At 40.6% G+C, this 14052-nt stretch overlaps 1 protein-coding gene across 1 annotated transcript in view; it reads left to right on the top strand.

The window, feature by feature from the left end:
• Positions 1–14052, top strand: part of LOC129071112 (vascular endothelial growth factor receptor kdr-like) — a 168307-nt gene that overhangs the window by 62544 nt on the left and 91711 nt on the right. Inside the window, exons 5-9 of the mRNA XM_054574237.1 lie at positions 5673–5832; positions 6618–6754; positions 7120–7297; positions 8922–9039; positions 10800–10972. Of these exons, the coding sequence (XP_054430212.1) occupies positions 5673–5832; positions 6618–6754; positions 7120–7297; positions 8922–9039; positions 10800–10972 (766 nt within the window). The remainder of the gene's footprint in view (positions 1–5672; positions 5833–6617; positions 6755–7119; positions 7298–8921; positions 9040–10799; positions 10973–14052) is intronic.

The following is a 14052-nucleotide window of genomic DNA, read 5'->3' as shown; positions in this document are numbered from 1 at the left end:
ACTGAATGTGGATCATTCCTTGTAAAATGCAATAGGTTGTATAAAAGAGAATACTGTATACTTATGATTATTAAGAGTGGAATTAGACTTCTTGTTTGGGTATTTTGTACTTCCTGATCTGCCCTCCTAAGATCCATATAGACGTTTGCATTCCCCTTCTTGTGTTTCAGTCTCATCACTGGATTTCAGTGACTCTCAAATCACAGGTGGAGGAGAGAGAAGAGTGCTCTTTTTCCTAAATTGTAGCTTCAGCAGAAGTAAGCTTTAGTTAAAACCAAACCAACAATATATTCGAGGGAACCAGCAAACCCCTCCCCTCCTTAGTTCATGTCCTTAGGTCATGCATATAAGTTCTTCGGCTTCTCCATTTCCTATACTATTCTTAACATCCCCCTGTCTGTCTATTCTGTACCTACCAGTTATGTTTCTTAATCCCTGCACCTTTTTCCCTGTTATCCCCCTTCCCCCTCCCGGCTGATAACCCTCCAAATGATCTGCTTATCTATGATTCTGTTCCTGTTCTGGTTGTTTGCTTAGTTTGTTTGGTTGTTGTTGTTTTTTTTAGATTCAGTTGTTGATAGTTGTGAATTTGTTGCCATTTTAATGTTCACAGTTTTGATCTTCTTTTTCCTAAATAAGTCCCTTTAGCATTTCATGTAATGATGGCTTGGTGACAATGAACTCCTTTAGCTTTCCCTTGTTTGGGAAGCACTTTATCTGCCTTTCATTCTAAATGACAGCTTTGTGTGATTGAGCAATCTTAGTTGTAGGTCCTTGCTTTCCATCACTTTAAATAATTCTTGCCATTCCCTTCTAGCCTGCAAAGTTTCTTTTGAGAAACCAGCTTATAGTCTTATGGGAGCTCCTTTGTAGGTAACTCTGTGCTTTCCTGTTGTTGCTTTTAAGATTCTCTCTTTATCTTTAACCTTTGGCATTTAATTATGATCTGTTTTGGTGTGGTCCTTTGGGTCCAACTCAGGTGGGATTCTCTGTGCTTCCTTGACTTGTATGTGCATTTCCTTGACCAAATTAGGGAAGTTTTCTTTCATTATTTTTTTCAAATAAGTTTTCATTTCCTTGCTCATTCTCTTCTACTGGCATCCCTATGATTTGGATGTTGCTATATTTGGAGATGTCCCAGAGGCACCTTATACTATCTTCATTTTTTAATAAGAGTTTATTTATTTATTTTTAGAGCAGGAAAGGGAGGGAGAAAGAGCAGGAGAGAAACATCAATGTGTGGTTGCATTTTGTGTGTCCCCTGCTGAGGACCTGGCCTGCAACCCAGGCATGTGCCCTGACTGGGAATCAAACTGGTGACCCTTTGGTTTGCAGGCTGGTGCTCAATCCACTGAGTGACATCAGCTAGGGCTATCCTCATTTTTTTTTTTAACTTCTTTTTTCTTCTTGCTGTTCTGGTTGAATGCTTATTTCTTCTTTATGTTCTGAATTGTTGATTTGAATCCCAGCTTCATCCCCTCCACTGATGGTTTCCTGTAGATTTTCCTTTATTTCACTTAGTGTAGCCTTCATTTCTTCCTGGGTCTTTTTTATTTTGTTGCTGTACTCAATGACTTCTTTGAGCATCTTGATTACCAGTGTTTTGAACTCTGCATCTGATAGGTTGGTCATCTCTGCTTTGTTTAGTTCTTTTTCTGGAGTTTTGTTCTGTTCTTTCATTCGGGCCATATGTCTTTGTCTCCTCATTTTGGCAGCCTCCCCGTGTTTGTTTCTCTGTATTAGGTAGAGGTGCTTTGACTTCCTGTCTTTGTAGCATGGCCTATTGTAGAAAAGGCCCCTGTAAATTCTGTGGGGTGGAGCCTTAGGTAATCACCAGGGCAGCGCAACCTGTTTCACTGCTTTGTGGCTCTGTGTGGGGGAGGGCTTGGAAAGGGGACAATGCCACTGCCTGGCTTCTGGAGGTTTGCCCAGCACTTGCCCTGTGCAACTGGTGACTTTCAAGGTATTGCCCTGGTGCTACATCCCAGAGGGGTCTGTGTATGTTTTAAGACTGTGTGGGCCCTTTAAGTGGAGTCTCCTGAAAATCTGGCATTTTTTCCACTACCCCAACCCCCACTGGTTTTTATAGCCAGAAGTTATGGGGATTTATCTTCCTGGCACTGAAACCCTGGGCTGTCTGGCTTGGGGCTAGGATCACCCCCTCTCAAGGTATCCCTCCTGATTTTTATCTATCACATGTGAATGCGGGACCACCTGTTACGCTGCCGCCCTCTCACCGTGCCACACTGTGACTCCGCGCCTCTCTGTCCATCTCCACACCTCTCACCCATCTCTGCATCTCCCTGTCTCCTCCCTTCCTACCCGCCTGGATGAATGTGGCTTCTTTAAATCTTTAGTTGTCGGACTTCCATACAGCTCAATTTTCTGACGGTTCTGGGTGTCATTTTTTTTGAGGTCTAGTTGTAATTCTTTCTGTGGTTGCATGAGGAGGCAAAGCATGTTTACCTACGCCTCCATCTTAACTGAAAGTCCATTCCCCTACATCTTTACTGCCAGAAAAGGACTGAGAGGAAATCCCTCTCTGACCCCAGATTAGAAAATAATCATAGAGAAGGGTTTTGATCGCCTAACCTAAAATGTGATGGTCACTTCTAGACCAATCACTGTGGCCAAAGAGGCAGAATTTGTATGAGAACGGTGGCTCGCCTACAAACTACATAGTTAAAGCACGTGTTAGTTTCTGTAGTGGTGAGAGGGATGTCAGGACTGGTTAGTAGGAAGGGATAGAGATAATAGCAAGGGGAAGGTCCTATTCTGAGCAGCGGTGTCTAATATAGGTAATGAAATGTCTAATATAGATGAAGAAGATCTAATTTAGAATGGAAGGGAGGAGGAAGGGCATAACAGAGAGATTCTAGAGGTGGACTTTGAAGAAGTGTTTTTTAACCTTGACACTGTTGACATGTGGTGTCAGATACTTCTTTGTTGTAGGATGGGGGCTATCCTGTGCATTGTGGGAGTGCTTAACAGCATCCCTGGCCTCTATCCACTACATGCCAGGAACAACACCCACCCCCATTTGTGACAACCAAAAATGTCTCCAGACACTGCCTGATGTCCCCTGGGGAGCAAAATCCTCCTCACCCCCTATTCTTCATTGAAAACCACTGACGTATATGATCAATTAGATGAATGAGTTGCTTTCTTAGGACTGAGGCTGTAGTTGATCAAATTTAGACACAGAGTCTTAATTTCAACTCTGTAATCAGATTGTGTAATATTTTAGTATCCCACTGTTACTCTGAATTTCTTCATAAGCATGCAATCAACCCAAGGTTTTTTACTTTCCTTGATTTTGGGGTTCGGTTACTTTCTCAACTTTTTAAATTTGTAACTCATCCTATATGTTAGTTGTGTTTCCCTTATTTTCTGCTATAGTCTTTTAATTGTCAGATTCTCTGGGAATGTTACTGCCTGGTATTTAAGTACATTTAGGTATAGTGAAATTAGTAATGATGTCAGGCCTTTTCAAATGGGGCACAATAAAGATTCAGGTGACAAGTGATTTTTGAAAAATAATTGTAAATGTTTTAATTCAAGAGTTAATACTTAAGAACTTAAAAATAACATGAAACTGAAAAGACATGTGATGAGTTTTCAACCTAGGTTTTGTTTTATTCAACAAAAGGTGGTGACTCGTTCAGAGAATAAGAATAGGAAGGCTCTGAGTAGATCTTGTAAGAGAACTGAACCAGGAGTCAGAAAGAGATTGAATCTCAGTGTTGGAAGAGACCCCGGAGACTAAATTCCCACCTGATACAAAAATAATTTTTATAGCATCCTCGACAAATAGGCATCCAGTTCCTGTTTCTGTGCTTTCAGTGACAGAGAGGTCACCATCTGACTGAGCCAAAATGTGTCACTGTCATGTCCACTTATTGGTCCTCATTTTAGCCTCTGAAGTTTTATCTAAAAGTTTAATTCTTTTTTTGTAATATGAATGTTTCTTTACTTGAAAAAATAGATTGCCGAGTACAGTGGTCAAAGGCTTGTTCTTTTTCAAATATATCATTATAATATAATGCCATTCACAGTTTTTACATTGTGTCAAATGTAGTTTCTTAGTAGCTTCTTGAAAATTATTCGTTACTCACTTACACTCATAGAACAACCCAGTATCCAGGCTTATTTGCTAGTCAATACTTAATTCTTCTCACAAGTTCCCAAATAAGAGTTCTTCAAATACTAAGAAAACAGCCACCCCACTCCCAATTAGTCACTAACCCCAACTACTCCTTTCTGTCCTCAAGCGTTCTCTTTTGTTGGGCTAAAAATGCCCTGCTTCTTAGACTATTCCTTATATCACAAGGCTTCCAGAACCATCATAGTTCTTACCGTCTTCCTCTGACCATACTTCAGTTTAAAGATTTTCATTAAAATATGGGGTCCATTCTCATACACCAATAGATATAAATTGGTATAGTCTTGCTGTGATGAACTTTGGCAAAAGATATCAAGTGCCCGGAAAATGTTTGCACACTTTGACCCAATAATTATACATCTAAGGATCTTGTCCAGTGAATAAGCAAAGAGTTAAACATAAAGATAGTCATTGCCACGTTATTTTAAATAACAAAAATTGAAGTTATTATAACATAAATATCTAACAATAAAAGAATGGTTAAATAAATAACAGAATAACCAACATACTAGCATTAAAATTATAATTAAGAGTTTTTAAAAATATGAGAATATGCTAATGATATAATGTAAAAAATTAACAGGATAAATTGTATTTACTTTATAAGTACAGCTATGTCACAATGTATACATACATAGAAAATAGACTGTAAGTACCGATAAATATTTCATTTTTCTTAGTGGCTCTTTCTGGGTTATAAGTCATTATTATTTTTCCTTTATTTTCTCCAATATTTTTGAAAAATGTTCACAATTGGTATGTATTACTTTTATAGAAACCAAAAGAAAATTTAATAATGCAGATCTGTTTACAAATACACCAGATGAGACTAAACACTCAGTCTGTGCTGTTTGCAGCTGGATACCTAGTACCTAGCACAGAGTAGATACTATTAAATATTAAATGTTTGATTGAATGAATAAAAGTACCAGCTACACATGGACTTCACGTAGGCCCCTAAGGTCCTTAAACTCTCTACCATTTGTCCTTACATGAGGCAGAAAGAGCCACCCACGGTGACGGAGTGTCCGTAAATATCAGGGGCTCTGATGAGCAGATGTGGCACCTGGGGACCTGACACAGCCTCTGTGGGTCTGAACAAAGAGATCTCAGTCTTAATATTTAATCCAATAATAAGCAACCAGTTGAGCAAGGTGTCCCCTATGAACTTTACCTGTAAAATGAGAGTAACAATAATATCTACCTCATAGGGTTGAAAAGATTAAATGAGCAAATACAGTTCCTGGCGCATAGTAAGTGTTGTGTGTTTACTGGTATAATTATTATTTGTTGAGTATCTCCTCTGAGCCCAGCAGCGTGCTAATAATCTCTGAGGAGAAAACAAAGGTTAAACAGCACAGACTCAAGTTCAGAGGAAGCTTGGTGGGACGGGGGAGGACAGGCCACTCCTCTGTGTGGCTTCAGAGTAGACCGGTTTGGGCATGATAATGATAACCAATGAGAACTTGACATGTATGTCTTCCTATATCCTCCTTTCCTTGCCACACAGTTACACTCTGCCACGTTCACCTATGCCAACCAAAAGTGGGATCCCCGGAAAGGCTTCATTGTGACCCGACCCTCCTACCACTTCTACAGCAGCATTCTCCAGTGCGTTGCTGAAGTCAATGGGAAGACACACAAGTCCTTCTATCTCCCACAGCGTCTAGGTATGTGATCTTATGTTTTTAGGTTAGGAAATGGGATCCTGATGTTCCTCCTAATCACTTTCTGTTTGTATAAACCTTACTTCAGCTATAATCACTTCCATATCATTTAATAACTAGGGACCCTAAGCTTTTATTTTTAGGAACTGTATGTATCTCAGTAGAAAAAGCCCTCACTAACTTCTGCTACATTTCTCTCTTGGACAGCTTTCAGTTGCCTGATCATTTGATTCATAAAATCAGTGGTTTATCAGTGTCTAGCAATAAATACTCAGCTTTTATAAGGTTATCCTTGCCAAATTGTGAAATGATGGTACATACTGTGGCTAAATAATGGACATCTTGAAGCTTTATATTACTACTGCCCTTGTATAGAATTGAAGACGGACTCCTAAGTCAGGGAAGACCCTTTACTCAGAGAATTCAGAAATGTGCCAGAGCTAGCTACAGAAGGGCTTAACAGATTTAGATCAGTAGGAGGAAAAATTTCTCCATGGAGAGGTTGTTAAGCAGGGTATATAATTTCCTAAGCAGCATTGTAGAGTCCTTTTCACTGAAACAACCTCAAGAACTAGGAAGATAACCCTTACCACTACCAAGCCTGTTGATACAGTTTATATAAAATCTTTTCTAGCTGTTTCTGAACCATGGAATCTTCTGGTTTGGTTTTGCCTCTACCTTTTCCATCTAACAAAGGGAATGAGACATTGAGAGTAATAAGAAGTACTTCAGGTTTCATATATTTGTCTCTTGCCTTCTTTGTCAGTATCATGCCATCTATTTTCCAGAAACCAAGAAAGAAAATATCTCCATCAGATACAACCACCAGAGACTTCTAACGGGAGACACCCTTGTCCTGCAATGTGCTGCAGAGACCACGTTCAACGGACGAATCGATCTGAACTGGGTATTCAATCGGCAAAATGTAAGAACACTGTCCCTGTTCCCAGTCTTCACAGACCTGCCCACATCCTCTCTCCCTGTCATTCCCACTCAGTCTCTACTTTGGGTCAAGGACCAGGCAAAGTGCTTAAGCAGACTAACAAAGCTAAAGCATAAGCAGCCTCTGCCTTGAAGGAAGCCAGTCTTGTGGGGGATTTGCATTTCACTTTGCGTCATATCATGGCTTATTAGTTACACATGCCATGCAATCAAAGTGTAAAAAAAGGGTCAGCTCTTCATAGGGCTTTTCTTTGGCTTCCTGTTGAGCTGTGACAAGTTAGGTTCTTAGGAGTGCTCAATAATATCAATTGAAATTCTTTTCTTTTTTTTTCCTTTCCCACCCCACAGTCCAAGAGAAGACCCAAGATTTATGAAATTAAAAGAAATCTGGACCAAGGATCCTCTGTGTACAAGACCTATAGTAACTTGACCATCTGGAATGTAACTGTGGAAGACAAGGGTTTGTACATTTGCAGGGAAGACAACAACACTGCCCTGCAAGCCAACGTCACCATCGTAGTGTACAGTACGTAAAACGTTCATTTCTGACTCTCCCCTGAGGACCCGCCCGCCTACTCTCTTCCCACTCTGTATATATGGAATCACTCAGTCCTAGCTTCATTTGCTCTCCCAGGATTATGATCTCGAGAGCTTCCACTCCCAATGCTTTGGTGCTTAAATCAGAAAAGCGATTGTCAGGCAGCCCCTTTTCTATTCTTTCACTCCGGCGTGGAGACCGTATGCTGGGGAGCATTGTGATTTCACTTAGGTACTTTGATATCCTGTTGACCGTTTACATTTGTATGTTTTAGGAACTTAAGGTGAAGGAGCTCATCAGTATTTTGGCACGTCTAAAGACTAAATTCTTTAATCTTCTGTCTTCTTTGCCAATTTTCAGGGTTATCTTGGGCAACTTGCTGCACTCCTTGGGGTTCATTTTTCTTATCATCATAATAAAATGCTTGAGGGTGATTCTAGCTTGGTTTTCTGATATCAATGTGACCATAGCTTTCCTAGTGGGAATAACTAATTGAACTTCAGTTTAATGTGAATACCTTGTGTTCATGAAGCCCTTTTCTTACAGACACACATACATACACACATATACTAACACATGTTCTCACAAACATGTTAGTGCCCATATCCATCCTAGCACAGTTATATAAACATACTTAATATTTGCATGTGTACATGAAAACCTTAAGGCACAAATGCTAATAACTATCTGCACACAAATACTTAAAACATACAAACACACACTCTCTGGGTTTACTCTGCAGTAACAAATTTCACACTTGTGTTCAGTTCAACCCTCTGCACCCTGATTTATAAGCTAATCTATTTTAGGTCTCTCAGCCCCTGGGTCCCATATAGCCACTGGTATCAGCTGCTTTGCCTTCAGTTTCAAACAAGAAGCAACCTGAGTAAAAATAGCTTAAGAAATAAGGACAATTATCTCACACAACAAGGAATCCTGAGGTTCACAGTCCCAGGGCTGATTGACTTAGTGGATCATCAATGTCCTCTAGGAGCCAGGTTCCTTCCCCTGTTTTACTCTTACATTCTCAGTATCTTCCAAGTGTCCCTCATGCTTCCTCAGTTCTAGACCCCATATGCCAATGGTAGTGTCTTAATGCAGGAAAATATGAAAACCCCACAACCTTTATCTCTTTCTGAGTTTTAAAACTCTTTCCCAGAAGTCCCCTAGGTAATTTCTCCTTTTGTTTTATCGTTTATGAACACATTACCTGACAATGTCTAAACAATCACCTGGCAAGGAATAGGACCAACATGGCTGGCCTATTTATGTGGTTCTTAACCCGTGGGCAGTAGTCTCTCTTAGAGGTATTGGAAATGCATGGGGGCGTTTTTTCTTTGTCAGAATGACTGGGGGTTACTACTTGCATTGACTGGACAGAGCAAGAATTATAAACATTCCTCAAAGTTCAGGACAGTAGGGTACCACAAAGAATGATCTTTTTAAAAATGCCAAGAGCGTCTCCCTGCAATTCACACCGAAAAACACCAGTTTATGACAATCAAGATGGACCCCTCTGGGGCTGGAAAGGATGTGACTGCTAATGGGAAGAGTGAACATAACTGAGATTCAGTTCTACCTTCTTCTGACTCCATCCCTTTTCTTCTTTCAGAGAAACCGTTCCTCAATGTGGGCTACAGGAGAAGCCGTGTTTATGAAGTGACAGCTGGACAAAGTATGCTCAAAATGGGAGTAAAGGTGGATGCTTTTCCTCGCCCCAATGTGACTTGGTACGTAGGGTCTTCTGTCCTGGCTGTTTCTGTTTCCCAGAGTCTCTTACTTCCCACCCTTCAGAGCTGTTCTTTCAATACATCCTTAACTGAGGGCCAGTCACACAGAGGACCAAAAAAAAAAAAAAAGAAAGAAAAGAAAAGAAAAAGGAAATATACTTTAACCCCAACCCTACTTTCAGGACAGTCACAGCCTTAAGAACTAGTGCTTTATCTCCTCCTCTGCAGATTTCTTTGCTTGTTTCCTCTTTCCCTTATTGATTTCTCATGTATTTAGGAATGAGTTTTGTATTCTGAAAGGAGAGAGGGGGAGATAAGGCTGGGAAGTTAGCCAAGGCCATTGTAGAATTCCACAATCTCAGATTTGGAAGGAGTTCTGAAGGTGATTTTACCTAGTCTAATAAAGGTCCTTGAAGGGTAAGAAGTAATACAATAGAAAGAATATGGGTTTTTGAGCCAGGCAGACCTGTGTTCCAACCCTAGTTCATCAAGTTACCAAACAAGTTACTTAAACTTTCTTAGATTCAGTTTCTTTATCTGTAAAAGCTGGGTGCCAATGTCCTTATGTTATAGAATTGTCTTGAGGAATAAGTAATAAATTATTGGGTTTTTTTTAATCTCTATACTTTATTAAAGTAGTCAGTACAGAACCATCATAAGTTCTGGAGTCAGGAGTGATAGATTTGAAGCTAAGCTTTAGGAAGATTAATGTGGCCTTATGTGTGTCATATGGTTTGGAATGGAGAAATAGCTGCCAGTTAATGGGGTTCCAGCAATAGTTCAATGGGAGACAGTGTATGGCCTGCATAATCTGGAGGTAATGGGAATATATGGAATAGATTTGGGAAACATTACAGAGGTCCAATCTTCAGGATTCAGTCGCCAATCAGATGTATGAATCAAAGCCCAAGGATCAGAAGTGCTTCCTAGTTTTCAAGTTCGGTGGAATGTGAGACCGGTACTGCTATTAACAGTCTGGAGCTACATGTTGAAGCTGGAAACAGGGGAGTCATCAACTGGGAGTGGGCCAATGCACCCAGGCAGTATGCACAGAGAGAAAAGAGGCAGCATCCAGGGGAACATTTAAATTGGTGGGGTTCAGCCTTTATTACGCTATTACTGATATTTACACTATGCATATTTAGCTCATTAGCAACTCCTAGATTTCTTATCCAAAACCCCCTCTCTCCTTATTTCAGCTGTCTGATGAAGTATTTTAAGTGCTTGCTCAGTAGGGATCACATATTTAAGGGGGAAGGAAATGGAAGAAGAGTCAGTGAGGAAGAGAGAAACAATGATTAGAACAACATCCCGGAGGCTGGGGAAGAAGACCTGATCCTTGAACTCAAACACTCCAGAAGATGGGAGAGTTACGACTGCTGAGAGAAGACCACTTGCTCTTATAAAGAAGGCCATGCTAGTAAAATTAGAGAATATGATTTGGACTGAGTGTCAGGGGAAAAACATATCTGAGTTTCCAGTGTCAAAAGAATGGATGGAAAGTGAGGAAGGGGAAGCATGTGTGAGGCCACTTTCCAAAAGTTTTGACTATAAAGGAAAAAGAAGGCACAGAGTTCATTTTTAACTACCAGCCTGGCTGTACAAAGGGGCTCCAGCCTGGAAATTTTAGAGAGATGATTCTACTGTTTTACGTGTCCTTGCTGATCATGATGAAGCATAACCGAAATCCCCCTAGGGTAGAAAGTAGGATGTTCTTGAGGCCGGCACTGTACTCACCATTCCTTCCCCATTCCTCACAGGTACAAAGATGGAAAACCACTCCCAGTAAACCATACCTTTCAGCCTGACCCTCTCAAGTACAAACTCACAATCCTGGAAGTGAATGTAAAGCATGCTGGTAACTACACTTTTGCTCTGAGCAACACGAAGCATGGACTCTACAAAAACCTCACCGTACAACTGATTGTCAATGGTGAGTTGTCGGGATTTGGAATACATGCAACAATTCCAGGTTCCTGTCTCTGTTATGTTAGGGAAAAAAATTCAAAGCGAGAACGCAACAAGAACTGCCTTGGCTATGCAGGGACAGGGGTTTTGAAGGTGTTTTTTGGTCGCCAGGTGTTTTCAGATTAGCCCTCTATGCTGATGGAATTTTCAGGTCTCTTGACGAATTCACTTCCTATCATTACCTGTTACCAGAGACCCTTAAAATTGGTCTCTTCATATTGAGAAATGTAATTTGAGGAAGGGAGAGCCAAAACTCCATCTTGGTACCTGCTACTGTACAAAAAAAAGTGACTGGAAAGAGGATTACATTGCCGTCCATGCCTTATCCTATACCACTCCTGCTGATTTCCCTTGAAAGTAGAACAAAATTATATAATCAGACATTCTGAGCACAACCACCACTGTCTGCTTGATACTATCCTCGCTCCAATTTTATCTAGTGGCTTGAAAGCCAATGCGACTTAGCTAACTTATCTCCTCCCCCAAAGCAGCGCTCCACTTTAGTCTCTCTGTTTCTGCATTGTATTCCAGCAGAAGACCTTCCTGCTATTATGAACAGCTTAGCTTACCTTTCACTTACATATTGCGCTTCTGGTAAGGAGAAGGGAAGTCCATGAGAAATAAAAGCCATTCTTAGATAGACTGGTCCTTTGATTTTTTGTTTTGTTTTGTTTTGTTTTCTTTTGGCCTTATTTCATTAGAGAGGAGACTAAAATGGAGAAGCCATGCGGGTTATTTTGTGGCTCTAGGACTAGGACTCCCCATCCTTTTTCTCTGAGCCCCAAAGCTTTGCAAAGGATCAGGGGTTGGGGGAGGGAGGGACGCTTCCTAGATTCTTATTCAGCATTTTGGTTTTATACAGGTCATAGGTTATCTATGTTATTTGTTCATCCTTGCTTACTGTGCATGTTTTCTAGATTTCTCTGGGCTTTCCAATATCAAAAAAAAAAAAAGGAGGCTAATTTGAAAAACTAAAAATAGGTACCACCACTACCCTAATTGCCATGATTAGAGAATTTCTAGTCTGGACATTGGGGTAAGCACTTGGTGCCTCTTTGCCATCTCTGCTAGTCTCTCAAATCAGACTTATTCACTTGTCACCTTGGCAGTCAAGTGGGCGCATAATGAAGTAAAATTGACCCTTAGAACCTATTTTCAAATGCAGACTCTCTGACTTAAGCCCTGACTGGCCATGTGACCATAGCAGTTCCCTTCACCCTTATGATCTTGTTTTACCATCTTTAAAATAAGCCTCATGAGACCCGCCTCACAAGGCTGGCATAAAAATCACATGAGGTAAATTAAGACTCATGCTCTGCTACCTTATTTTCCTTATCTTCTATCAGAGCCTTCTGCCAAAATTGTTGAATATTACTACTTAAACAACATGTTGTAAGCACCCTGGTTCTCAAGAAATAGTTTCTGCATCAAGTAGAAACTCAGGACACAGACCATTGTCTATTCTAAGTAGTCGAGTAAATGTCAAACTCTAAAACAAAGTACAAAATTCCACACCCCTACCCATCACTATCACTTTCTCTACGTTCCCTCTGTGCCAAACCTACTCTTTGGCTCAGGATTTCACCAGTAAGATGTCTGAAGAGGAAGGAAAGATGGCAAGAAACACCCAATAATGCCTTCTCTCTGTCCTAGGGCTTCTCTGGTCAAATGCTGTGTAGTTTGTACTTTTTCAAGATCATGTTGCCTGTTTTTAATTTTTCCTTGGTTTTTTTTTCTGTCTTATGCTTCCAAGTGATGCCTTAGTGATACCTCCTTATTAGACAAACTCAATTCAGAGTTTTTCAGGGCAAAAAAAAAACAACCTAATCTCTGCTCAGGGCAGATAGGGAACTAGGGAGCTACCCAACCGCTGTGATCTCTTTTCCCAAGTCCTTACAGAATGGTCTGATGATGCTTTGTTTTCTCTTCTTATCACAGCACACACTTGCCTCTCATAGTCTGTTGATTTCGAAAGAAATAGTTGATCTGCAGGCACGGAGGGGTGGAGGTATAGGCCTGCAGTGTCTGCATTGGCTCCCTACACTATCCCTTGCTTACCTGAAAAGAAATCTGCACCACTTCATGGTCCTAAGACAATCAAACAATGAGTCTGATTTAAGCACCCATACAGACAGGGATGCACAGCCCTGCACTAGGGCTATGGGATACATGATTAAATAACTATGGTTTCTCCTTTTAACCTGTATATGAGGGGGGACCCCAAAAAACTGGAATTATCCTCTGGAGGGTGAGCCCCTTGTAGTACAGGCTTCCTGCACTAGGGGAGTGTTCTAGGAACCCAACTGTATCCATGTACCAGCTGGCGTTGTTGTGAGAGGCTGCATTTGGCTTCGGTGAATTTTGTTTTGAAGACTCTTTCTATGTGTTTTCCCATTTCACAAAGGGTGATTTATGAGCGCACCTGCCCACATTGTGCTGAATGTTCAGCAGTTTTTGACCAAAAATGGCATGACTGCTCTGCCTCACCCACCTTATTCACCGGATCTCGCCCTGAGCAGCTTTTTTGTTTGTTTGTTTCCCTGAGTGAAAAATTTCCTCAGAGAGAAACATTTTGCTGATGTGGAAAAAGTGAAACAAAAAAAAAAATAGCAGAAACACTAAAAGGCATCAAAATCGATGAGTTCCAAAACTTTTTTGGAGCACTGGAAAAAATGTCTCCATAGGTGTATTGCATCAAATGGAGAGTACTTTGAAGGTGACTGAAGTTTAAATATGTAAGAATGAATACGCTATTTTTTATAAATTCCTGGGTTTGGGAGGGCTCCCCCTTGTATACTCTAGCAGAGGAAATGAAAAGCAGCACAGCAACACAGCCTAGCAGAAGTAACCCATCATCCCAAGAGGGGAAAAATAATTCCAAATAAAAATCTAGGAAATAGGGGTCAAGAGAGAACAAACAGCTCACTTAGGGTTACCCAGCCAGTTCAAAGCACAGGATCATTTAATTCCACACCATTATCTTTTTCATTCTAAAGATGTGGGGAAAATCAGGTTTAGAGTGAGAAAGTGACTTATCCAAGGCGT

The sequence above is a fragment of the Pteronotus mesoamericanus genome, unplaced genomic scaffold, assembly GCF_021234165.1.
Source record: "Pteronotus mesoamericanus isolate MK-2021 breed Mesoamerican mustached bat unplaced genomic scaffold, CSHL_Meso_final contig_256, whole genome shotgun sequence".
Taxonomy (NCBI): domain Eukaryota; kingdom Metazoa; phylum Chordata; class Mammalia; order Chiroptera; family Mormoopidae; genus Pteronotus; species Pteronotus mesoamericanus.
The sequence above is the reverse complement of the archived record's forward strand: the minus strand, read 5'-3'. Positions and strand labels throughout refer to the sequence as shown.